This window comes from Juglans regia, chromosome 4 (genome assembly GCF_001411555.2).
Source record: "Juglans regia cultivar Chandler chromosome 4, Walnut 2.0, whole genome shotgun sequence".
Classification (NCBI taxonomy): Eukaryota; Viridiplantae; Streptophyta; class Magnoliopsida; order Fagales; family Juglandaceae; genus Juglans; species Juglans regia.
In genome coordinates this window covers 33,733,817-33,757,721 of record NC_049904.1, presented here as the reverse complement: position 1 = coordinate 33,757,721, position 23,905 = coordinate 33,733,817, and the positions used below count along the sequence as shown (strand labels likewise).

The 23,905-nt window shown below is 35.6% G+C and overlaps 1 protein-coding gene, 1 long non-coding RNA gene and 1 pseudogene across 2 annotated transcripts; 2 read left to right on the top strand and 1 right to left on the bottom strand.

Annotated features, from left to right (window-relative positions):
• The first annotated feature begins 3,180 nt into the window (after positions 1-3,180).
• Positions 3,181-14,682, top strand: LOC108990507. The gene is made up of 18 exons (XM_018964499.2): positions 3,181-3,299; positions 4,401-4,893; positions 5,281-5,372; positions 6,061-6,225; positions 6,320-6,713; positions 7,495-7,613; positions 7,713-7,785; positions 7,868-8,088; positions 8,176-8,220; positions 8,441-8,537; positions 9,599-9,790; positions 10,337-10,440; positions 10,589-10,679; positions 11,244-11,393; positions 13,023-13,148; positions 13,489-13,659; positions 14,081-14,140; positions 14,235-14,682. Exons 1-18 carry the CDS (start codon positions 3,259-3,261, stop codon positions 14,346-14,348), a joined length of 2,748 nt encoding a protein of 915 aa, XP_018820044.1. The 5' UTR covers positions 3,181-3,258; the 3' UTR covers positions 14,349-14,682.
• Positions 14,391-16,550, bottom strand: LOC108990506 (annotated as a pseudogene).
• A 2,158-nt stretch (positions 16,551-18,708) lies between these two features.
• LOC118348131 lies at positions 18,709-19,421 on the top strand. Its single transcript, XR_004801283.1, has 3 exons — positions 18,709-18,836; positions 18,939-19,042; positions 19,212-19,421. It is a non-coding gene; the product is annotated as an uncharacterized LOC118348131 (long non-coding RNA).
• Positions 19,422-23,905: the final 4,484 nt, after the last annotated feature.

Genomic DNA, 23,905 nt, shown 5'->3' with positions numbered 1-23,905 from the left:
GTGGATGAAGACATTTTAGATGGTCAGAGGTCATTTTCAGCCTGCTTCCTCAGTTTTCACTTTGAGAAGTTTATTTATATATATTAGCAGGGGTTGGTTTGTCTTCTAAACTGGTTTTTTCTAGCTGTTATTTACAATCTTTTTCTTTTTCTTTTTTAATATTGTTAGTTCTATTAGAAGTTATTATATTTTTAAAATAGTATGTCTAGAACATATTATTTACATCATAATATTTAATTTATAAAATTTAAAATTTATTTTTCAAAATAAATTATAATCATACTCTTATTTGATTTCGCAATTGCAAATATAATAGATTAAAATATATTACACGCCATAATAATAATAATAATAAGCTAATAAAAATGAATATAGTTTTGTCATATACATCTTTCTATTATCTTAAGATCCACGTGAGAGTGGACTATAAAATCGTGGCGGTTCATTTGATAGCGACCCGATCCATGACCAATTACGGTTCAGTAACGAAGACGTTTTCAATATTTGTAAGAAAGGATAGGATTAGGGCGTGGATCATGATGATATCAGGATTAGTACTATAATCGACCTAACTCCCAAGCAAAAGATCTGTATTCTCTATTATCTTTGGTATATATTAGGTAAGGTTTGAGTCAATTGCTTGCGCCCATATGGTTGTAGACTTTTAAGCTGTCATTACTTCTACTAATTAGGATGACATGCAGCTTGTTCCTATATAAATACAAATTTGATAAAATAATAAAAAATAAAAACCATTAAAAATAATTTATTTTTTTTCAAATATTTTTAATCAAAATATTTTACTTGTGAGTTAATGTGATGTATTCAATATTTGTGTACACATGAAAAGTAAAATAAACATGTAAAAAATATTATATGGCAAGTGCCTACAATGAAATTGTATAAAAGTAAATCTACAAACTGACAAGATTTTATGTGGTATGTTAAATTGTAAAATTATTTGTATTGTAAGATAGATCTAACGTATCATATGAAGTCATGACAGCTTGTAAATTTATTTTTGTGAGATATGTTTGTAGCTATATCACTTCTCTATTATCAAATTATGTTGAAGTCTTTTTTTCTTCCGAGCAGATCGTATCAAATAGTTAGCTAGCTGGATCCTTTGCTTCTGTCCTCAATCACATGAAGATGACTCTTGAACTGCCATTAATATAAAAATATAAAAAAGATAATCTAATATTGATAAATCCTGAAAATGATGCATGCTCACAAATGAAAGCGAAAAGAGAAAGTAATTACGAGCAAGCGATTAACTTAAGGTCATGAGGACTGGTCTAAAGTCTGTTTACATGAGATTTTTGAATAAATACGAAATTCATATAAATATTTAATATTATGTGTAATATATTTATATTAGACTCTAATTTAACCAGCATATTAAAAAAAAAAGTGTGGAATAAAGGCATTGAATGTTATTAAAATAAGTGAACGACATGGGACAGTTGGTGAGGCGGCGAATTGTTCCAATCAAATTGGTGGAGAGAAGAAACAATCAACTTTGACTAATGCTTTGCACAGTAGATTGAATTGGTACTTTGATTAGATTTTAGAGATCGGGTGTGTTTGGATGTTGAAGTGATTTGAGTTGAGTTGAGATGATAAAATATTATTTTTTAATATTATTATTATTTTAAGATTTAAAAAAGTTGAATTGTTTATTATATTTTGTGTTGAGATTTGAAAAAATTGTAATGATGAATTGAGATGAGTTGAGATGAGTTTGAGATCCAAACTCACCCGAAGATTTAAAAATGATGGTCCCATACTATTTATAGTTCTATAAAAGCATAAATCCTAATATATTTCAACAAAATTATAATTAATTATAAATATCTCAAGGATTAGATTTGATATTAATTTTTTAGATAAATGCTACAGTTAAATTGCTAATTTTGTTTCATTGATTTGGTATCATCACGTAGTGTTACATGATTTATTAAAAAAAAAACCAGTACAAACATAAAAGGAGTAGAAGAAACTTCCGGTTTCAATTTTCTATTTTTTTTTTTAGTAATGCTATATATAGTTGTAGAATACGCAAACGCCGTGCAGTCGTTTTGAAAAAGAGTACAGTCTACTATTAAAAAATTAATATATTTTTATGTAAATCTTATATTTATTCATTTTTTTTAAAATAACTATACAATACTTACACAATATATCATTTCTCATATAATCAGGGTGGCATAATGGCATTCTCCAAAATTTTAAATTGTTGGTGTCGCATTCTCTGTACAGTAAGAGAGAAAAAGAAAATATAAAAAAATGTTTTAATTATGAAAATATTTTATAAAAATTAATTTACAAACCAAAAGGACTCGAGATAATGCATATCCGTCATAGAGACTCCCAATATTGGGCTTTGGGTTTTGGGCGGAGGTGAGGTGCTATGCGAGACGAGGCCTGAAAAAATGTGCTATTAAGAGCATTTCTCATTAATTGGCTCAATACAAATTTAAATTTTAACTAATATCACATTATTTGTATCTATCTATTTCATTTAAATCTAATTCTTATATTAAATTATCTATTTATTCTCTATATAATAAAATAGAATTAAGTTAATAAGTTTTTTATTTAATTTATTTTTATCATATTTTATAGTTCTACTAGTTAAATGTTAATAATAATTATATTATAATTAAATTAATATAAATATTTATCACGTTTATTAAATATTAAATTAATATTAAATATTAATATTAATCATAATTATATTATAATTAATAATAATTAATTTATTTATTATTATCACATTTTATATTTAATAATAATAAATCGAATCAAATATCTTAATTATAAAAAACACCTGATATTTGGTAGAGGAGTGAGAAATGAGCTATGTTATTGAATATACACAGATTTAACGAATTACTGTAGTTAATATCTAAATTTATATAGACATATCTAATTTAATATCGGGTATTTTAAATATATTGTTAGTTAAATTTGACTAAAGTTAGATTTTAACCGAGCAGAGTGGTTAAAAAGTAACAGAAGAAGTGCATGCAAATTGCATTCCCCGAATTCGAACCCAACGTTTTTGTTTTGTGATCTTTCGATTCTCCACGTAGTAGGATAAACCCCTTTTGCCACGTCGCCCCCCCTCCCCTCCTCCTTTCTTCTGGCCAAGAACACCTTCATCCCCGTATTTTCCCCAGACCTCCTCTTATTTTAGATTGTTTTGCTTTTGCTCCTGCGCAACGGAGCAGATTTGCCTTCTTATTTTCAAATATGTCGATTAAATTGCAACATGACAGCTTCCTCCATTCAAGGTGCTCAATTTTCTTTCTCTTCCTGCAGGGGTGTTTGTGTCGTTTTAATGACTCACGGAATTACAATTCCTTTGGACTAAGTAATATAAGGAAGCTCTGGGTTTTGGTCATGTGATTTAGAATAATTCACTCACTCTTTATATGTTTTTTAATATTTTCCAATTTGAAGTTTTATAGTTTGTTTGCTGAGAAACTGGCTGAGAGTAAAAGAGTAAAAAGGGGGGACATACAACTTCCTACTGTACGTTTGTGTCTAGGATCCCTTGAGCGAGCTAGTTTGGTTGATTTCTTTCCCTATTATTTGGCTTCGAAATTAATTGCGCATTATTTGGCTGAGTTTTTTCGTTCGTGATTCTTTGTCCCCTATTGACCAAAGCGAAAATCGTGAATTCCAAGGTTTTTTTCCCTTAATTTTTCGTGATTGAGTTGTCTTGGAATTAATCTGGGACTAAATTCAGATCAAACGAGATAATGTGTATTCTTAAAGCTTGGTTTGTAATGTACGTTGTTAGCTGTTGTACTACACTTGGGATGTTTTGTGGAACTTTGCTGGGGTTATGGGCAAGTTCGAGTGACTTGATTGAACGAGAGATTGTGCTGAAACAAAACAACGTTGTATTTGTAATGCTTCCCGCATTGATATTAAAGTAATGTATCACAGGACATTCCATTTGCTACTTTGAAAAACCTATAAGAAGAAGGATTTACCTATTTTTTTCTACACAAAAGTACGAAATGCTATAAAAGGTTTAACTGTGGGTCTAAATGTATGAGATTTGGACTCAGACCCTGTTTTGTGGGGCTTTTTGCGGCTTCTTTAGAGTGCTTTACCCTGTAGCCTGTTGGTAACCAAGTTCTGTCTTAATTTTTTTAAATCAATTTCTTGAAATGGTATCGACTTATTTGTTGGCTTTTGATAAGCACACCAAGGATAACTTCTTGAAGCAGCTGCAAGTTCTTATATTTTGAAAGCTATGTGCCCACAGCTACAGGACTAGCCATTATCCCTTTAGTTTGCATCCCATTTTATCCCCTCAAAGTTCACCTGTTGTTAAATTATTTGTGTACATTGCATCTTATTGTCGTATTATGTATTTGCAGCTCTTCAGATCCATGGCTATCGGGGAAGCCAATTAGAACCTGCACTTCCTTTAAACAAGTGGCTAATTTGGATCACCTCCTGGTAAACTGGGGTAGTTTGAGGAAGAGATACGCTATAAGGCTTGCTTCGTTGGAGAGGAATAATTACAGTTTTAACCACCGGTCAGTGGGATATAGGAACAACTATTTAACATCTCATAAATCAAGAAAAATGGGACACCTCTGTCCTCTTGCATCTGCTGATGATGGTGTAACTGTCAATGGAAGTCCCCAAGCAACTACGAGTGGTGAGATGGATGGAATGAGGGCCAAACTAAGTCAATCACTTCAAGGTGAAGATTATAGTGATGGACTTGTCCAGTCTTTGCATGAGGCTGCCAGGATTTTTGAGTTGGCAATCAAACAACAGGATTCATTGTTAAAAATATCTTGGCTTTCAACTGCCTGGCTTGGTGTAGACAGGAATGCATGGATGAAAACACTGTCTTATCAGGTGTTGCCGTGAAACTTTCTTTGGAATTTATGCCTTGATAAATGTTTCATTTTATGTGTGTGTACTCTTGCAGTGGCTTGATATATGTTTCTTCTTCATAAATTGTTATCCATATCTATGAGAACTAGCGTTTTTCCCTTTAAAATGCAATTTAAGTTTCCTATTTCCTTTGGTAGAGTTGTTACTTCTTACATTATAAAATGGTTTGAAATTCCTTGTTGATATATCATGAAAGTAACCCGGTGAAATTTCTAGATTTTCTATGTGATCAACTATAAGAGATCCCTGAATTCAGAACCCTTTGTATTAGGGTCTGATTTATCAATTGCTACTTAATTCAAACTGATATAATATATAAGCTATCTGAAGGTTCAAGAAAATTTTCAGGCTTCTGTATATTCCTTATTGCAAGCTGCAAGTGAGATTTCATCCCGAGGTGATGGCAGAGACAGAGATATAAATCGTGTTGTTCAAAGGAGGTAGCAAGTTGCTTCTGTTTCATATCATCAGTTCTTATGTTGCTCAGTAGCTATCGATTTTCAGACGCATGCCAAACTTGGGAGTTTTTGTTGTCAGTGTAAAGCCATCATGCCTTTCACTGGCAAACTATTGATGGATATCAATGCCTGCTTTGTTAATGAAAATAGTGTTTCTTGTCACATGTTAAGGATCTGAAATTTCTTCCCCTCTTTGGATTGTAATGGCATTTACTTTATTACATCTCAACTAATCAGTGGCAAGGTTTGATTGTTGGTCTTCCACAGCCTGAGCCAATTTTGAAATCAAATGCGAGGTCTTAAAATTTCGGAGATAAGCTTCATCTACTTTCCTTTGTTTTTCCTACTCATTAAACAAAACACCTTTCCCTTCTCAAGTAACTGGCAAGTTTGACATAAGTCAATTCTGAAAACTTGTATTTTGTATCCTGTTGTAGGCAGGGTCTCTAAAGGTAGGCTTCATAATGTGCGTGAGTGTTATTCTTTTAATTTTGTTGGATTTATCTTTTCTTTGAAAATATCTGATTTAAAGAGGTCATTGACTCCCGTCAACATTGTAGTCTATGGCATTAAGTACCTATATTGTCTTTCCCCCCTTTCTTTATCTATATGTTGCTTTTCAGTTTTTGTTTAGGCTTTTTTATTGTCTATTTTTTTTTTGTCAATGCAGTTTATTACGGCTATCAGCTCCACTGGAGAGCTTAATCAGGGATAAATTATCAGCCAAGCAACCTGAAGCTTTTGAATGGTTTTGGTCCAAGCAAGTTCCAGTGTCAGTGACGTCCTTTGTCAATTATTTTGAAGGGAATGTGCGCTTTACTGCTGCCACTGCTGTGTATGTTGTCATCTTCAAGTTACTGCATGTTGAGGTTTTGCATGATGAGTTTGAAGTTACCTTAGAAATGATGTTCATTCTATTTTGCTTCCAGGTGTGGTAAAGGTATGTCATTGGGATCAGGGAATGCAACTGATTTATCACTCCTCATGCTTGCCCTTACTTGCATTGCTGCCATTACAAAACTTGGACCGGCAAAAGTTTCTTGTCCACAATTCTTTTCCATGATTCCAGAAATAACTGGTAGATTGATGGACTTGCTGGTTGATTTTATGCCTATACGCCAGGCTTACCATTCTATGAAGGATATTGGACTATGCAGAGAATTTCTTGTCCATTTTGGTCCTCGAGCTGCAGCATGTAGGGTAAATAATGATTGGAATTCAGAAGAGGTCATTTTTTGGGTAAATCTTGTACAGAAGCAACTGCAACGGGCTATAGATAGGGAGAAAATATGGTCAAGACTGACGACATCTGAAAGTATTGAGGTTAGTGCTAGGTTATAGCTTTAGAGACAACATGCTGCCTTTCACCCGTCTAAAAGGTTTGCTTATTGATTGATAAGTTTGAACTTGAGATGCATATGAAGGTAATGAACTTATTGACTAAAACCACCATTTTGAAGTAAGTCACAGGTATAACTCTTAGTCTTTTTGGGAAGGTAATATTATTCAAGGGGCAGGGAGGCACAACCTAAGTATATATATTAATCTAAAATTCCTCATATGAAGGGACATGTGGCTCAATAAGTAAGAGCCCAGATTTGAGGGTCATTTTCTTCTTATTTTACTTTCAATAAATATGAAATTCATATGTTCTAGTATGTGAGACCAATTTGTGGTTTTGCATGCCACGTCGACATTGCAAATGCTCGTTTGCAAAATAATCTTTGATATCAACTTTCTTTGCATAGTAACAGTGAGATAAAGTAAGGGTATATCAAGTATTTACAAAATTTCAAGGACTACATTAGAACAATTGGTGGTTCAAGGATAGAATTTGAATCTAAAGCATAGTTCAGGACCATAATCATATTTTGACATAATTAATAATAGCATTGATTGGCTAAGAATCAAAGTAATAACCAATCTGCATTTAGTTTGGTAGAAATATAATGGTATAGGATGTGTAGAGGAAGGAGAATAGATAAGAAGAATAGCACAGAAATGGGAGTTCTCAATTCCCACTTGCCTATTTTTGAGTAAATCTTAATGCATTTTTCTAATAATGTAGAAGCTGTTATTGATATTCAATGTTAATTTACAACAGATTTTGGAGAGGGATTTGGCTATATTTGGATTCTTTATTGCCTTGGGCAGAAGTACAAAGTCCTTCCTATCTGCTAGTGGTTATGATGTTATAGATGATCCTATTGAAGGCTTCATTAGGTATATCTTCTGATCTTTGAAATTTATTTATTTTCCCTTAAGTTTGATATTGCTTCTATGGTTTGGTTATCTATTTAATTGTCCTATTCTTTCTTGTAGGTACCTTATCGGGGGCAGTGTGTTATACTATCCTCAGCTTTCATCAATAAGTTCGTATCAATTGTATGTTGAGGTTAGGATGTACGGTTATTATGATCTTAAAAATATCTTTCATGGTTCAGTTATGGAATTTGATCACACTTTGAATTCCATAGGTAGTCTGCGAAGAGTTGGATTGGTTGCCTTTTTATCCAGGAAACATTGGCACCCAAGGACAGTTACACGGCCATAAAAGTAAAAGAGAAGGTCCTCCCAATGCTGAAGCTATCTCCCAAATAATTGATGTTTGCTCTCATTGGATGCAGAGCTTTATCAAACACAGTAAATGGCTGGAGAAACCTTCTAACGTCAAGGCAGCAAAATTCCTGTCTAGAGGGTAATTGAACTCATGTTTATGCAATATTTGAACTATGAAGTGCTGCATGTGGTTTATGCAAATATGACACGTTTTCTATTTCTCTAGGCACAACAAGTTGACGGAGTGCATGGAAGATTTGGGAATGTTGAAGTAAGCAAATGGAGGCAGATCTCTCTCTCTCTCTCTCACACACACACGCGTGCTTGTGCGCATACACAAAGACACACAGGTTCACATGTTCACTCATCTGTGTCAAAAATTCAAAAGAAAACCTGTAAAACAAGGTATGGTGAGCACAAATGGACCAAGGGATTTTGTTTAAAAATCAACAAGTAGTTGTAGATCATATTTTCTCAATTATGTGATGCAGGAATAACTTGGTGGAAAGCAACAATAAGAGTTCTTTTGAGAGGAGTGGATCTAAGACTTATTTGCCAACTAAGAAAGAGTCGGATTCTTTTGACAAGGTTGGCTTCTTCCATTCAATGGTCTCTGTATTTAATGGCTTCATGCTAATGTTGAAGTCACAACTGCCCCTTATGAATTGATGCATTACCTAGGAACACCTTAGTCACAAGGATCTATATTTGTTTTGTGTGCTTTAGCTACATTCTTAATAGTCACCATCTTGCTCTTGGGCTAAACAATAATCAGGATTCTAAACGTCCAACTCTTGCAGAGGAATGAGACATGAAATGGAATATTGATACTGTAGTATGCAACTGATTTTGCAGTTCTGAACAAATCATGGCATGGAGAAAATTGAGAACTTCTCAGTTTCTAATTAAAAGAGCTATTAAGAGGAGATTGACTATTCCTGAGCAGTGAGTTATGTGTGGAAAGTCATCGCAGAAGTTTTCATGCCATTTAGGATTCTTTTAACTGAAAATGTGAGTTAATTGCATCATAAGGAGCAGAAACACGAGTTTTTTAGGGGGGTACTTTGGCTCGTCTGGGACTTCATCACTTAATCTGCATTTACTGTCTTGCTTTTCCATTTTTCCATTGTTGCTTTCGATTGAATTGTTTCAATGGTAATATTTGCTGTTAACGTGAACTTTATTTCACTCTGGAATCCACACTTTTGCTTATGGGTCTTAGTTACGGAATCAATTGACCTAGGTTAACTTAGTGTTGGCATTCTGACTTATTCTTGGTATCCTATTACACCATTCAGGTATATGAAAAGCCAATTAAATCATGAAAAAATGTATAGCATAGAAAAAGATTTAACACAACAAAGAAGTGAACACTTTATGAATTTAATTTTTAACATGATACACAGAAAGTTCACTATATGTGCCAATGCATTGTTTTTTAGTGGACCTCAATCTTTGCATTATGGTAAATTTCTAAATACATTTAGTTAATCTCACCCTTGGTGTTTCACCTTTCTATTGATGGGCCCAATAAATGGATTTGTAAATTCCATTAGTGTCCCAGTTCGAAAAGTTCTTTTGCTATGTCCTTGTATTTGGATTTGGTCAAAGGCTTTTTTTGATATGGTGAAATTGACTTCTTGTTTCAGGCATTGGAGAGTGTAGAAGAAGCTCTTATAAGACTAGAAAAGTTGCTTCAAGAGTTGCATGTATCAAGTTCCAGTTCTGGAAAAGAGCATCTAAAAGCTGCTTGTTCTGACCTTGAGAAAATAAGGAAGCTAAAAAAAGAGGCTGAATTTTTTGAGGCATCCTTCAGAGCGAAAGCAGCTTCCCTTCAGCAGGTTTTCTTCTGGTTATCTGATATTTGTTCAAGAATGACTGAAACCAGTGACTGCACTTCACTTGACCTTCTCACTGTCTTGAAGATTCGTTTGAGAGTAAAATGATGTAATTTTTGGATGGCTAGTGATATTAATTTTGTATCTTTATCACCAATAAATCTGTTAGTTAGTCATAAGATTTTATTGAACATAAAATAAACTCTTAAATGTAGCAAATGATCACATTATACTTCACTAAATTTCAATGAAGTCTGAAAAAAGAGAATAATGTTTTACTTGAAAATGAAAACCACCAATTCAGCATGTGTCTTTCTTTGCATGTTCAGATTGCGATCCTTGCTTTCTGCCAAGCTTACACGGGTCTTTCTTTTTAAAATGTTTTTTTATGTCTTTTTTAAAACGTTCAGTAGAAATCCTTTCTGTTTGATCTCGTCAGTCACATTCTTCATCAGTTAGGATCATGTCTATACAGCTGTTGTGTGATATCACCCATCCTTGTTGAAATTTGTATATTTTCTCAGTTTCTTTGTTGTACTTATTATCCAGGGAGATGGAGACCGTAATTCCCAGACAAGTTTGGGTGGGAAGCAACCGTACTTGAAAGTAAAAAACAGGAATAGTACTAATGTATTGCTGGGCAAGAGCAACAGGTATGGAACTGCTACTCTAGGTTTGGCTCTTTCACATGCTCCAAGCTTGGAATTTAATCCCCACCTTTGATTTTTCCAAGGTGACCTGATATACTGTATTTTCTTCTTCAATTAAGTTAAACTTATTCAGTAAGATATTTTGTTCCAGACTTTTCAATAAATCTGATGGATTGTGGAGCTCATTTTTTATGCGCCCTCCAGCCATGAAGCCTGGTCCAGAGTCAACTATGGATGGATCCGTATGTCCCACTTTTAACACGAGTATATGATGTGAATTACTTGCGCATATATCACAGAACATTGTGGGGGAATAGCCAAATGCATTATTTACATTTGAGGAATTCTTGTATACGAAAGCACTATGGTTGCTGTTCGGTAGATATGTTTTGCATATTTAAAAAGTCTATTCTTTCTGGTCAGGGGCAGGTTGTATAGCTCAACTAAATTGTAATGACTGCCATTCCTATAATGCGTTTGGGTGCATGATTACATTGTATTTATTTATTTATGCGTAGATTATTGACTGACTTATTAAAGTAAAAGGATAGCTAATAGGGTTCTTTTCACACTCAGTAGTCTCAGCTGAGCAATGAAGAATACTAAAAGGGCTATGACATGAATTCAGCTTTCAAGTTATTTTAACCCAGCATCCCAACAATTTGTTCACTTGGTTTTTGACATAACATTGCCTTAGGTAGTTAATATAATATGCTTAATATGGTACCTAAAAAATGTATTATGCTTAAGATGGTGTGCTTTATTGAAGTGGAAATTATCTGATTTTATTTTTCTTCTGCATGCAGGAAAATGAATGTGTGGGGCAGACTTCTTCCAATATTGATGTTCCGGACTCAGAATCTAATGAAATGTGGCGTTTTGAACTTCTAAGGAATGAACTAATAGAACTGGAAAATCGTGTCCAAAGAAGTACTGATCAATCAGATAATGAGGAGGTATATCTCAAACTCTTAAATAAGATACTCAGATGCACAGAACAAATATAGCCAAATCTGCCATTACGAGGTAGAGTTCCTTGGATTGGTGAATGTTGGATGGGGCCTAGGTTAAAGGTGACTACAGTCCCAGTAAATTCTGTTGACTTTTTGAGCTTCTGATGGCAATTGGGCCATGCGTTGGTGTCGATGTCTTTAATTTCAATGCAGGATTTTACATTTGATAGCAAAATGGACTGCTCTTCTTCCTATAAATTCCAAAAGGCCGACTCCTGAAAAACTTTGCCTTGCCTTCTCCCAAAAATTTTCAGAATAATATGAAGGTTGGTGGGACCATGTGTTATAGTAATTTAAGGTTGGTCAGCTGTTGGTCCATGACGTTGCCAAAAGTCCTTGGCTTTGCTTACATGTGATGAAGATGAATAATTATCTCGGACTCTCTGAGAAATTGTTGCTTTGCAGTAAATATATGGTTGTTTTGAGTCATGTGATGCACAGGCACTGCTAGTTTCGATGAAGACACAAGTGCATCTAAAGTGCATACCTAATCTAACCCTTATTTTATAATGCATTTGTGTTGGTGGGTGCAAGAGAGTGAGAGGTAGATGCTTTGGTGTTAATTTTAGTTCTTTGCTAGCCATTCGTGTTGTTTGAGGCTATAGTTTCCTAATTAGATATGTTTGCTGATGTTTGATATTTGGTGTGGTGAGCAGGCTCTCAACAGTATGTTTCCGGTTATTTTTAGATTGGCTTCGGATAATTTTGCTGCTGTTTCAGATCTGTTTTCTTGCTCTAATGGTGTGATTCAGTGGGGTATTTGTTTAACTCGAGCAGTTCAAGATTGGGAGATTGATGAAGTTTCAACTTTTTTTAGCTTTTATACTCACTGAGGATTAATGGTAATGTCATGGATAGGATGTTGTGGACTTTGAAGGGGAGTAAAGAATTCACTGTTTGTTCGTATTATAAGCTATTGTCTTTTGAGGACAGTCCTTCCTTTCCTTGGAAGAGAATTTGGAGGTCACATGTGCCATCTAAGGTGGCTTTTTTCATTTGGACAGCTTCTCTTGGGAAAATGTTGACGTTGGACAATTTAAGGAAGTGAGGTATTATTGTTATGGAGTGGTGCTGCATGTGCAAAAAGAATGGGGAAATAGTGGATCATCTCCTTTTGCATTGTGAGGTGGCAAGGGCTTTGCGGAAAGGTGTTTTTTGCAAAATTGGCTTGGATTGGGTGATGCCAACGAGAGTGGTCGAACTACTTGCTTGCTGGAATGGGATTCATGGCTGTTCTCAAGTGGGTGCGGCGTGGAAGATGATCCCCTTGTGTCTTATGTGGCGTGTTTGGATGGAAAGGAATGAGCAGTGTTTTAATGATAAAGAGTATTCTTTAGAACAAATCTAGAATTTCTTTGTTCATTCCTTACTGTCTTGGCTTTCAGTTTTAGGGAACAATGGTCTTTCCGTTCATGGTTTTCTGATGTCACTTTCCGTTTTCTAGAATGTATTTAGGTGTTTTCTTTTGTATACTTCTTGTGTAAATGGGCTTCACGTATACATTTGTTTCAATAAAATCTTTTATTACTTATAAAAGAAGTTTCCTAATTAGATATGATTTTTTTTTTTCAGGAGTATAACGTTACAGATGATGGTGATAAGTATCATGCTGATGCAAGAGATTCTCAATTGGTCCAGGTCCAGAGGAAAGAAAGTATCATCGAAAAATCATTTGTCAAGCTGAAAGAAACCAGCACGGTATGGATATCTTATGGTTTTTCATCAGTTGAAATATGGTTCATGGTCTAACCAGTATACATTACTACCACTATTTTTTAGTCATTTGCATTATGCGTTCTTGCAGTTTCAAGTGCCCCCCCTTAAAGAATGTGGATTTTAAAATTTTGATGTTACTTTTACTTTGATAGCCTAGACATGCACTACCTCTCGATTCCCTGTTGCTACCAGGGCCACTGAATTTTGATTATTGGAATTAGTAGTATTATTTGTAATTTAAGAACTAGACTGTTTTCTCCTTGCCTGTTTGTATGAGAATGTCTCAGCTTTAACACATCATAATCAAACTATTACTGAGCAGGATGTCTGGCAAGGAACCCAGCTTCTAGCTATCGATGTTGCTGCTTCTATGGGGTTGCTCAGACGTGTCCTAGTAGGAGATGAATTGACTGGAAAGGAAAAGAAAGCTTTCAGAAGAACGATGACCGACTTAGCATCAGTTGTTCCAATTGGCGTTTTGATGCTTCTTCCTGTGAGTTTAAAATGAAATATTTCCCTCGTGATTGCATTGGAAAAAAAAAAAAACATTGCATTCTTATTTCTCACTTTCCAGGTTTTTTATAATATCTTATTCACTATATAGCTCAAAATTCTTGCTGTAGGTTTTAACTTCTAGTCTCACTTCTTTGGACTAGCATGCCTCTTTTTTCCTTCCATTTCGTGTGAGTGGGACCATTTTTTGGTCCCACAAACTTGAGTAGTTTTGTTGCCACATCATTTCAGATGAGTTGGGATTCTACGATCATGAGAAAATAGTTCTTTTTTAATGTTTTTGCAAAGTTTATAGTCATGTCTTTTACAGATTGTGTATGTGTACATTCTAAATGACGGAATACACATGTAATTTCAGCTTTAGAAAAAAAGAATCTATTGGTGGTTTCATATGTTTATAGGTTACTGCAGTTGGACATGCGGCCATGTTGGCTGCCATTCAGAGATACGTACCGGCACTGGTGTGTGGCTTGACCCTAAGTAATTTTTTTTTTTAAATCTTCGTGAGATTAAAATCCTGTATTTGTCCCAGTCAACTGTTATGTTTTTTGGCAGATACCATCTACGTATGGTCCCGAAAGATTGGATCTATTGAGGCAACTTGAGAAAGTCAAAGAGATGGAAACCAGTGAAGAAAATCCAAATGAAAATTCAGAGGAACTAGCCTGACTAGAACCCAATGCAAATTATGTACAGCCAGTGTTATCGATTATGCAGTCGTATTATTTTTTTAAACGTTAATCTCAGTTGGTTCTGAATTCTTTCGACAACAGATGAGCATATAGAAGTTCATTCCATGTGTCTGGCACTCCAGGCAGACACCAATGGCTGCAGTCTTGTGAAGCTAGAGCTGGAGTCCCTGGCGCGCGATTCTTTGAAGGATGACCATCTTTCCTAAAGTCTGTTAGACAGGTGATGTTTAAGTAATGGATCGTCCTGTTACCATTATCCATCTGTTTAATTACATTGAAGATGAATACATTATTCAGTGGTTCAGCTTCCAGCATCGTGTAGTTTTTGTTTCCGGTTCCATAATTTTATCGCATCAACCCCTGCCATCCCACATGTCATTCCTGCAATTTTACACGCCAAAACATTTGAGTCGGAGCTCATGATTCATTGCGTAATCAAGGGCGCCTCCGGGGTTTGAAACTGGTGATGAATTAGTGTACACAGATAGTCTGCTGCCTACAGATACCATGAATGAAGATGTGCCCTAGTTGGGATTATACATCTATTTGCTTTACGAGACTTGCCTGTAATGCACAGCGGAATAGCTACGAAAGAATATATGACTCCTTTCTAGATCAAGATTTCGTAATGCCCAGGACTTCCATGTTTGTAGAGACTTCCGGAATGCTTCCATCATACTCATTATCATATTTACTTTTGCCTCCTTCCTGGAAATAGCAGCCCCTGAAACGCAGAAGAACAGTCATAAACATTTACCATTAATTATCTCAGCTTTATGTATGACTGTCACTTATCAACAAAATGATTACAAGAGTGTCATGTTCTGGGTCATCAAAAGATTAAGCAAGAGCAAATTCGGCCTTGAATGTCGAATATTTGATCACGGGTAGCAGGAAATATTGGAAACTCTTTACGTACATGATCTCAATCTTCGTTCGGTGATGCCCGGCATTAAAAACCAGAACATCTCCTCCTATCCACCGTTTTGAGTACCAGTGCAACTCATCAACCCAAATGGTGATTCCAACTCGACTTGAGGAGTTCCGAGGTGATAACCAGAAAAAGGTGCCTGTAGTATTCAACGACAAGGCTGTAATGATTGAACCGCATGGAGAGGAAGCCCTTGTGTTTGGTTATGGGATTTCCATTAACTTCATATATTCTGGACTTGTTGGAGACTGCTTGTGCAAGCATGCATAGCAAAGACTCCCACTGGTTTCTTCCAATAGAATCACCGGCAAACACTATACGTCCATTTCGGCTTCTTTCCAAGAGCTCACAGCTTGCATTGAATCTGAGATGCTTAGACACAACATTTTACCAAAATGGTCTTGTGCATAGCATTTTGCAATTAAAAGGATAAGAAAAGGATTCCTCTCTCTTTCTCTCTCTCTCTTTCCCCTCAAATTTTATAGACTCAAAAATAACATGCAGAGTCACCTGGTTATAAGTAGCCAGTTAACGGGACGTACGCCATTCACAAAACAAAATGATTTAAAAACACTTCATTTCTAGTCCTAACATTTTAAGGATTGAGCTAACAAATATATTTTTGAATTTGAATATCTCTCAGACAATGGCATTCAAAAATTCTTGGAGTCTTGCTAGCTAGTTCTAGGTTTATAGAGTTTGAGCATACAGAAAGAGGACCCGACCCAACAGGGATAAGACAAAGAAGGAGAAAAGGGCAACCATCCATGCAATATGCATGGCATGCATGAACAGGCATTCCGAAACTCCACTCTCAAACCATTACCTTGGAAGATCACAGCCCACCTGTTTCCATCTCCATTTTCGGTATTCGATCTTCATCTTTTCGTCCATTTTGACTGCACCCGAAGCCGAGATCAAGAAATGGGCAGTTCTCAGTGTAAGAATGAAGAGGGTGGCTTTCGTCCCGAATCCACCTGCGCGCCCTTCGAATAATCACAAGCTTCTAGAGATGGATTTTGTCTGTTCTGAAGAAATTGCGATCAGAAACCGATGCGATCGAAGAATGGACTGATGGTCAAGAGGGCTTACAAGACTGGAAATAACAACGGAAGAGATTAGGAGAATGAGAAAAAAGAGTGCAAATTTTAGTTCTCTTTTGATTAAGATATTGGGGAAGAGGATCAGAAGCTGGAGCTTTTGTGCAATGGGTAATTCCTGCTGAGAGCTGGGACGTTCAAGATCCAAAAGAAGAGGAAGAAGGGGTTGAAGAGGTTACAGACTCAGAGTGACGACGTCATGATGCGTTTTTTTCTCGCTAATTATATTGAGGGTGACGATGATACCTAAAAACTCTTTTACACGATTATTTTATAATTTATTTTAAGTTAATCAATATAATTATGACACTTTATTAAAAGATAATTTTAATTTTACTTAATTATCTTTTAGGTAAATTAGTTATAGACTAATTAAAAGTTTATAATTTTTCATAAAATAAAATTTAGAATAATGAGTATAAAAGTCGGATCAATATAAGAAAAATGATAAACTTACACAATTAGTCTACAATTAATTTACCACTACTTAAAATAAAAAATAATTAAATAAAATTGAAATTATCTTTTCATTGAAGTGTCACAATTACGCACATGATCTCACCTATCTTATTAGGACTCATCCAGTTAACCGATGGTAAATACTCTTTTATCCATTAATCGCCAACATCAAATTTGAACATTATAAGAAAGAAACGAATTTTCCTTCCAAAATCAAATTGTTGTCATGTAACTTTTTTCATGTCTAGTTTGAATACATTAGAAACACATTGTTGATGTCATGTTCCGCAGTCCGAACAGTTCCGCAAGGCCCAAGCTTCCAGAAACCTGCAACTAAGAAGAAAATGAGGCTCTCGTGGCTTCCGAGATCACTCCGATGCCTAAGTCAGTTGAATGCTCTCTGGAGAAGAGAAAATACAATACAGAATAAGAGTTACCCAAATTGAATCGACCCCCTCTCGTAAGGAGGTCATCCCTATTTATACCTAAATCAGGCCCTTTCGTTGAGGGAGATCGTGGTGTGTCAGATGCCAGACCTGCCACCACTCATCTTTGTCGCTCTCGTGGGAGGCTAGTCTACGACCTAATGAGAGATTGCACAGTGTCTGCTGTCCTACGTCTACGCGGCCACCACTTCTCTGTCATGTCAGGAGATGTCAGATTGCAGGTGAGTTGTCCTTGACTCATGGGACGCTCCACTATGCGCCGGATTTCCTGACATCGATCTGGGTTGGCTTGTGCTTGGGATTCGGGACTCTGGAGTTGGGGGCCTGATGATGTGCTGCCCACCTGGCCCGGTTATTTGATTTGGCTGACCTTGATCCTCCCGGACCTTGAATGGACAGGCTCGGATAGTCTGGTCCCGTGTTTACTTGACTTCCCGACCCTCTTGTCCCTAGCCCTTGGCTTCCTTACTCGGCCCGGGCTTTGTGATTCAGCCTTCCTAGGCTTGGGCCCTTCGGAGATGGGCCTTGGCTTGCATAGGCACTACAGGAGTGAGCCTTCCCTCACACACATTTTTTTTTAAATGACAAATGCTTAGTACAATAAATGAATTTTATAAATTAAGATGATTTGATATAGATTAACGTGATTTGATATTGTTTACATCATATTGCAAAATATTTTTTATGGGTTTAACACTTCTCTTTTCTATATTATAAGTTTTCACAAAAGTGTTCATTAAGGGTGTTCTTCGAAAAACAAATACCAACTAAAATAAATAATAATAAAAAATTCATTGAGATCACATAAAATAACAATACAATTCCGAAATTTCTAGTGAGGAAAAATGATCATTTTAATAAAAGACAAAATATATTTTTTGTTTGTATCATTTTGTTTAAAATAGATAATATCTATATCTATTTTAGATAAATAATTTAAGTATTTTAATTATTTGTTGTGTTAATTCAAAGTTCAAATTGCAATGACTCTAAAATGATTCTTTATAAATTGAAATGGACGAATCGGGAACGCGTGTAAAAGGGTTGCGGTCCTTGAGCCCAAAAACAGCGGGCCATTTTGCTGGAGCCTGGAACACTGTTATGGAAACTAAACGACTCGCCGTTGAAGGAAAAAAGGCCTGCGATGGAGAAATCGGCAATACGCTATCAAGGTGCTCAGCATGCGAATCGATAAATCTTTGCCCTCACCATAACAGGTTTGTCAATGCCAGAAATAACAAGTTCAGTTCAGCAATGATGAACGATAAATCTTTGCACAGTGCGTCACAAAGGCGTTAGCCATTTCTGGCCATGACCTTTCCTTTAGAAGCAAGCAATGGAGCAAGCTTTACAGAAAGAAGTTGTTTCGTCGTCATTTTTACTTTAATGTAAAGCAGAACTCGAGAGCCACTGATATAGTACTGGACAGTCTTCCGTATGAACAATCGTCCATAGTAATGCTGGAATCTATTTTTCCACTTGAGTTGGATGAAAATTGGTGTTAGGATCTGCATGCTAGCTTCATACTGGTAAGGATTTGTTTTTTCCAGCCAATGGAATGGTAATGGCATTATCTTGCTTGTACAACTATATATCATGATGAATGTGAAATATCTAGTATATATGTGTAGCACTTCCAGCTAAAGTTTCGGGTGACAAGGTGGGTGAAGAAGGATCTGCTCAGTTAAAGCTCTCAACTGTTTCCCAAATAATGACAGATGCAACCATTAGTGGTGTGAGAATTCTTGATCCTTCTCTGCTTAATAACTCATGCTTCTGTGTTATATGTTTTTTTTTTTTTTGATGTTTTGGTTGGGTTATGAGTAAGATATCTTGCTTCAGTGAGGATTGTTTCCTAACATTTTTTTTTGTTGCTGCTGCTACCATGCGGGGATCGTTTTCAGCCTTTCAAAGGATCCTTCACGATTCATGAGATGAATTCTCAGTGAAAGTTCTGTTTAAGATTGAAGAAGATACAATGGGACACCATTTTTGACTTTAGAGAGAATACATGTGGCAGACAAATCGGGCCATGAGAGGTGAGGATGAATACTTTTTAAGTACACGCATTGTGGAGGTTTTAGAATACTGAAAATGACTTCGCGTGATATGGATGATTGAATGGAAATCAAGGCCCCACAATTAGAAATTTCTTCATGCTTTGGCTTATATGCTTGCTTTCTATGTACTGCATGGTGGCACTTAACCCACCTTAGTGATGTCACTAAGGGACTGTAACATCCCGCTCTCTACAGTTAATAATAGTCACTTTCAAAATTTTTGAGACCGGAGTATTACTACTGAATCTTTAACTTAAAAATATTTTCTCTTATTATAAAAGCAGCGTCAGGTACAAAAATTTTATAAATAAAATAATTCTATATTAAAATACTAAGATTATAAAAGAGAGTGCGTGGAAGTATTTATAAAAATTTCTCAAAGCCCTTACCATAAAAATCATAACTTAAAATCTCTATACATGATCTAGGCAACTGTTATGCCTCCTTGGACTAAGTCTTATCCTGCAACTCTATTGTCATAATTATCCTAACTTGGAGTGGTTTAAAAACATAAAAACAAACTAAAATGAGTCAATAACTCAGTAAGAAACTCATCATAACGTAAACATACTTAATATAAGATTTTTCAAAAAATATTTTATACTGAAAACTTAAAATCATGATCATTCATATGTATGCTTATGTCATGCATACATTGTCTTGAATTAACCAACTTATCATACTTATCTTACTGGCTCACATACTTAATCTTGTGTGCAAGGTTGTGCACCGACCCCACATCTTGCGGCCGTTTAAGGAGCCGCTAATAATATTCTAACATACTATGGTGGACTATGCTTAGATCCGTGGCTTACAAGCCCATTCATAAATCACATTGGTACCATGAATCTGAATGATTATCTGATTAACTGTTATGAGCTTATCTTACACGTGATATTATGAAAACTTACGTGTCTTATACAACGTGAAATGTATAATATATACATAACTATAATATGCGGAATGAAACATGATAAATCACGTGCTTGCAAATATCATAACATGTGTGGTACGTAAATACTAACTAGCTTTGAAAGAATTGGCTTTAATAATAATATATATAACTAGTTAACGTATGCTAATTCTAATTTATGATGAAACTACTTATCTTGTAGTGTTGCTTCCTAAACTTTCCGACATAAAATTGATCACGATGTTGGATTAAGAGGTTTATGATTTTTTTTTTTTCCAAATAATACGAAAGTGAGATATTTATAGAGAGATTTGGAAGAGGGTGACGACCAATTTGAGTTGGATTAGGTCAAAGAGTTTTAACGGGAAGATGACTTATAGAGTTGTATCCTTGTTGGAACAAGATGCCGACAAGTTTGAGTTCGAGTTGGACTCGATCATGATCATTCAAGAAGAAAGTTTGAATTTAAAAACATGATCTAGTAGTTCAATTGGTATAAGATTTGCAGTGACTGAGACTGCATAGGAGACTTCAATCAGTGATGATTTTAAATTGAAATAAATTTATAATGGCCAAATCTTTAAATTCTAAAATAAGTCTAACTTGTTCAATAAATAATAAATGAGATTTAACCTAATTATTAAGCCTAATTAAAACTGTTAATCAAACTCAATAATTTATCGCTCATAGACTTATCCAATATAAACCATTAAATATAATTTAAATTCAATAAAAATTATTAATATCTCGACTTTATATTATTGGCCCGCATCGTTACAGAGACTGTTTTGTGGGCTTCTTGCTAAGTGACGTGGTTTGTGGGGTTGACACATCTCAGTTCCTTCCTGATTCGCGGCTGGGTTTTGCTTCAAGTCTTTTAAAGCACATAGCTCTTGCTTTTAAATCTTCGCACAAAGTTATTATGGGAATTCATGATCAATGACCAATAGCCTACACCTAATTTTACAAATCAGTAATGGATCCTTGGGCAGCAGCTATATATCAAGATTAATTTTTCCCAAAGATAGGTAGAAATCGGACTCTTTTTTTTTTTTTTTTTTGGTATTAAACCATAGTTACATGGTATTCAAAATTATAAGGGTTGTTTGGTTTCTTTAATCTTTAATTTATTTTTTTCTTATACAAAATTGGGGGGGGGTAAGATATTTTTGCACGTCTTTGTGCTTTCTTGGGACTACTGATGGTGTCTATGCTGATACCAACATCATGGATTGTTTTTATTCCTAAGGAGAATTAAGACACAAAAGGATGCTCCTTTTTCTTTCCTACTGTTGTTTGATTTCTTTAATGTTTATTAGTTTTTTCTAAGAAATTTCCTGGGCAAAAAAAGTTACTGCTAATAAGTTAAAAGTTCTTTAGCATGGTTTTTTTTTTTTTTTTGGTTTCTTGGGATTACTGATGGTGTCTATCCTGATATCAACATCATTGCTTGATTTTAATTCTCTGGGGAATTAGACTTAAGTCACAAAAGGACGCTCTTTTTTCCTACTGTATGTACAAAGGGAGGTGAAGGTGATGTCGACCCAAGAGCCCAAAAGCAATAAAGTATCAGATGAAGAAAAGCCAAGTGGGATGAAGAAATACTCACAAGGTGCTTTTTATATTTGTACTGTACTGAGTCATGCAAGATTGAATGAGTCTGGCAGGACAACCCCATTATACAGGAAGCGTCCCCTCATTCCTTTGATTGGCCACTGCCTATAGGCCAATGATAACAACGCATATCTGGGGACCCTTCATTTGCAGAGCAATAGAGCCACTAAACATTGGACACAATCGCCGTCCAAGGTCAATTGGAATCTCCCTTGTCTGAATCTTATGGGCTCTGGTAATCACACGACACAGTTATTCAAACAGGTATTCTGCACTTTGTAGCTTTCATATGCTTAGCATGCTTGCAAGATGAATCAGGATTCAGAACACATGCACACAAACTAAAAGCTTGTATTCAGCACTTGGTAACCCGTAGTCAAGCTGTTTAACTGGCAAAAAAGATTGGTGTAATTAGCGGACTATATCAGCGATCAAATCCAAGCTGATGTGCTCAATCTTTGATTGGCTGCTGACCGATATTGTCATTTAGGACAAGCTTTATATTGTTCTGCACGAGCAATATTCTTGAGGGCTATTGCATCCAACCATTTTTCAAGTTTCTTGTATTTTATTCATGTAAGTTAAAAACCTGTAGTCAAGGTGTTTAAACATCAATGCCCAAATAGTCTTTGAAGTGGGTAAATTCAGTCAAAGTTAAGGTAGCCATAAGTCCGGAAGTGATGGAATTTTTTAATTTGTGAGGGAAAGGAGTTTTGACAAGTAGAATCATACCCCATGCATGGAAGTCTGACGGATATATATTCTTATTAGATGTAGAGATACGACTCTGGCGAGTCACACTCTTGGAAGATTAATGAAACGTGGTCAAGCAGTTACTAATATTCATTCCAGATGCTATTATGGAATTCGGCAACTTAGGATTTTTTAGAGTCCGGAATCAACTGTCCTTCCAAATTTCCTCTATTTAATCGGATATTAGTACTTTCAAGACAATCTCAGGCTCTTCATTTGCATGTTTGGAGTTTGGTTTAATGGCTGGAAATGCCTATCTTCTTTTCAGAACAGTAAGCTAAATTCCAGTGACATTAGTGTCATTTCTGGGGTGGTTTATTATCTGCATTTTGACATAATTTCTCACCTGATTTCTCATTCGTCTCCGAGCTGTTTTATCATTAGATTTCCCATAATTATGTTGGTTCTGCTGCTTCACTTGAGATTTGCCTTCTTTGTAACCACTTTCCAAGTGATAGAAACAATATGCTCAGAGGTTTGTTTTATCAAGTTAAGGACAAAAAAGGCCAGCTTGGCTGCTGCTAGTTTCTAGCCATGATTGGTGGAACATCCTGTTTGTTCCTATTACGATGAAGACAGTTTCGTTAGGGCCTGCACTTGAAATTACTTTGTTCCCTACTCTCTCTCTCTCTCTCTCTCACACACACACACACACACATGTACACCCCTTGCTTACCTTATTATCGTTTATCAGTTACTTTTCCGGATTCATTTGTTCAAATTTAACAGTGAAACTATCAACAAAATGCAATGGAATTTCCATGGGGACCACGGTCAATTGGCATGTATGAGCCGGATTTTATGCACTCTGTTATTTCATTACATAAATTTGTTTCCTTATCATTTGGATCTCATCCCTTTTCATCCACATATTTGAATGCAGAAGACAATATTGAAGATTACCAAACCCCCATCAACATCATGCCCACACCGTGTTCAGAAAAATTTAGCCAGCCTTCTGTCCTTGCAAGTTGCGACGAGAATTTTCAACAACGAAAAAAAATATGCTTTCAGCTTGTCACTCTTCTAATTCCAGTTAGAGCACCCAAGACAGCCTAGTTTACGTACACTTGGAGATGGAGATAATTAAAAACAGATATACAGAGAGTGAGAGGGAGAGGAGTGGGCTAGTACAACTGGGCTGTCACCAATCTATTCAAGTCCACCCACCCACCCACCGAGCACCACCATCACCACCACCATACCCTTCCATTATTATGATGAGACCCTCTGAAAAATCTCAGGCAGAATCTCGACA

Coding starts and splice junctions, on each gene's coding strand:
- LOC108990507 (XM_018964499.2), top strand. CDS start 3,259: ATGTCGATTAAATTGCAACATGACAGCTTCCTCCATTCAAG. Junction 8,089..8,175: donor GCAAAATTCCTGTCTAGAGG/GTAATTGAACTC, acceptor CTATTTCTCTAG/GCACAACAAGTTGACGGAGT. Junction 8,221..8,440: donor GAAGATTTGGGAATGTTGAA/GTAAGCAAATGG, acceptor TATGTGATGCAG/GAATAACTTGGTGGAAAGCA.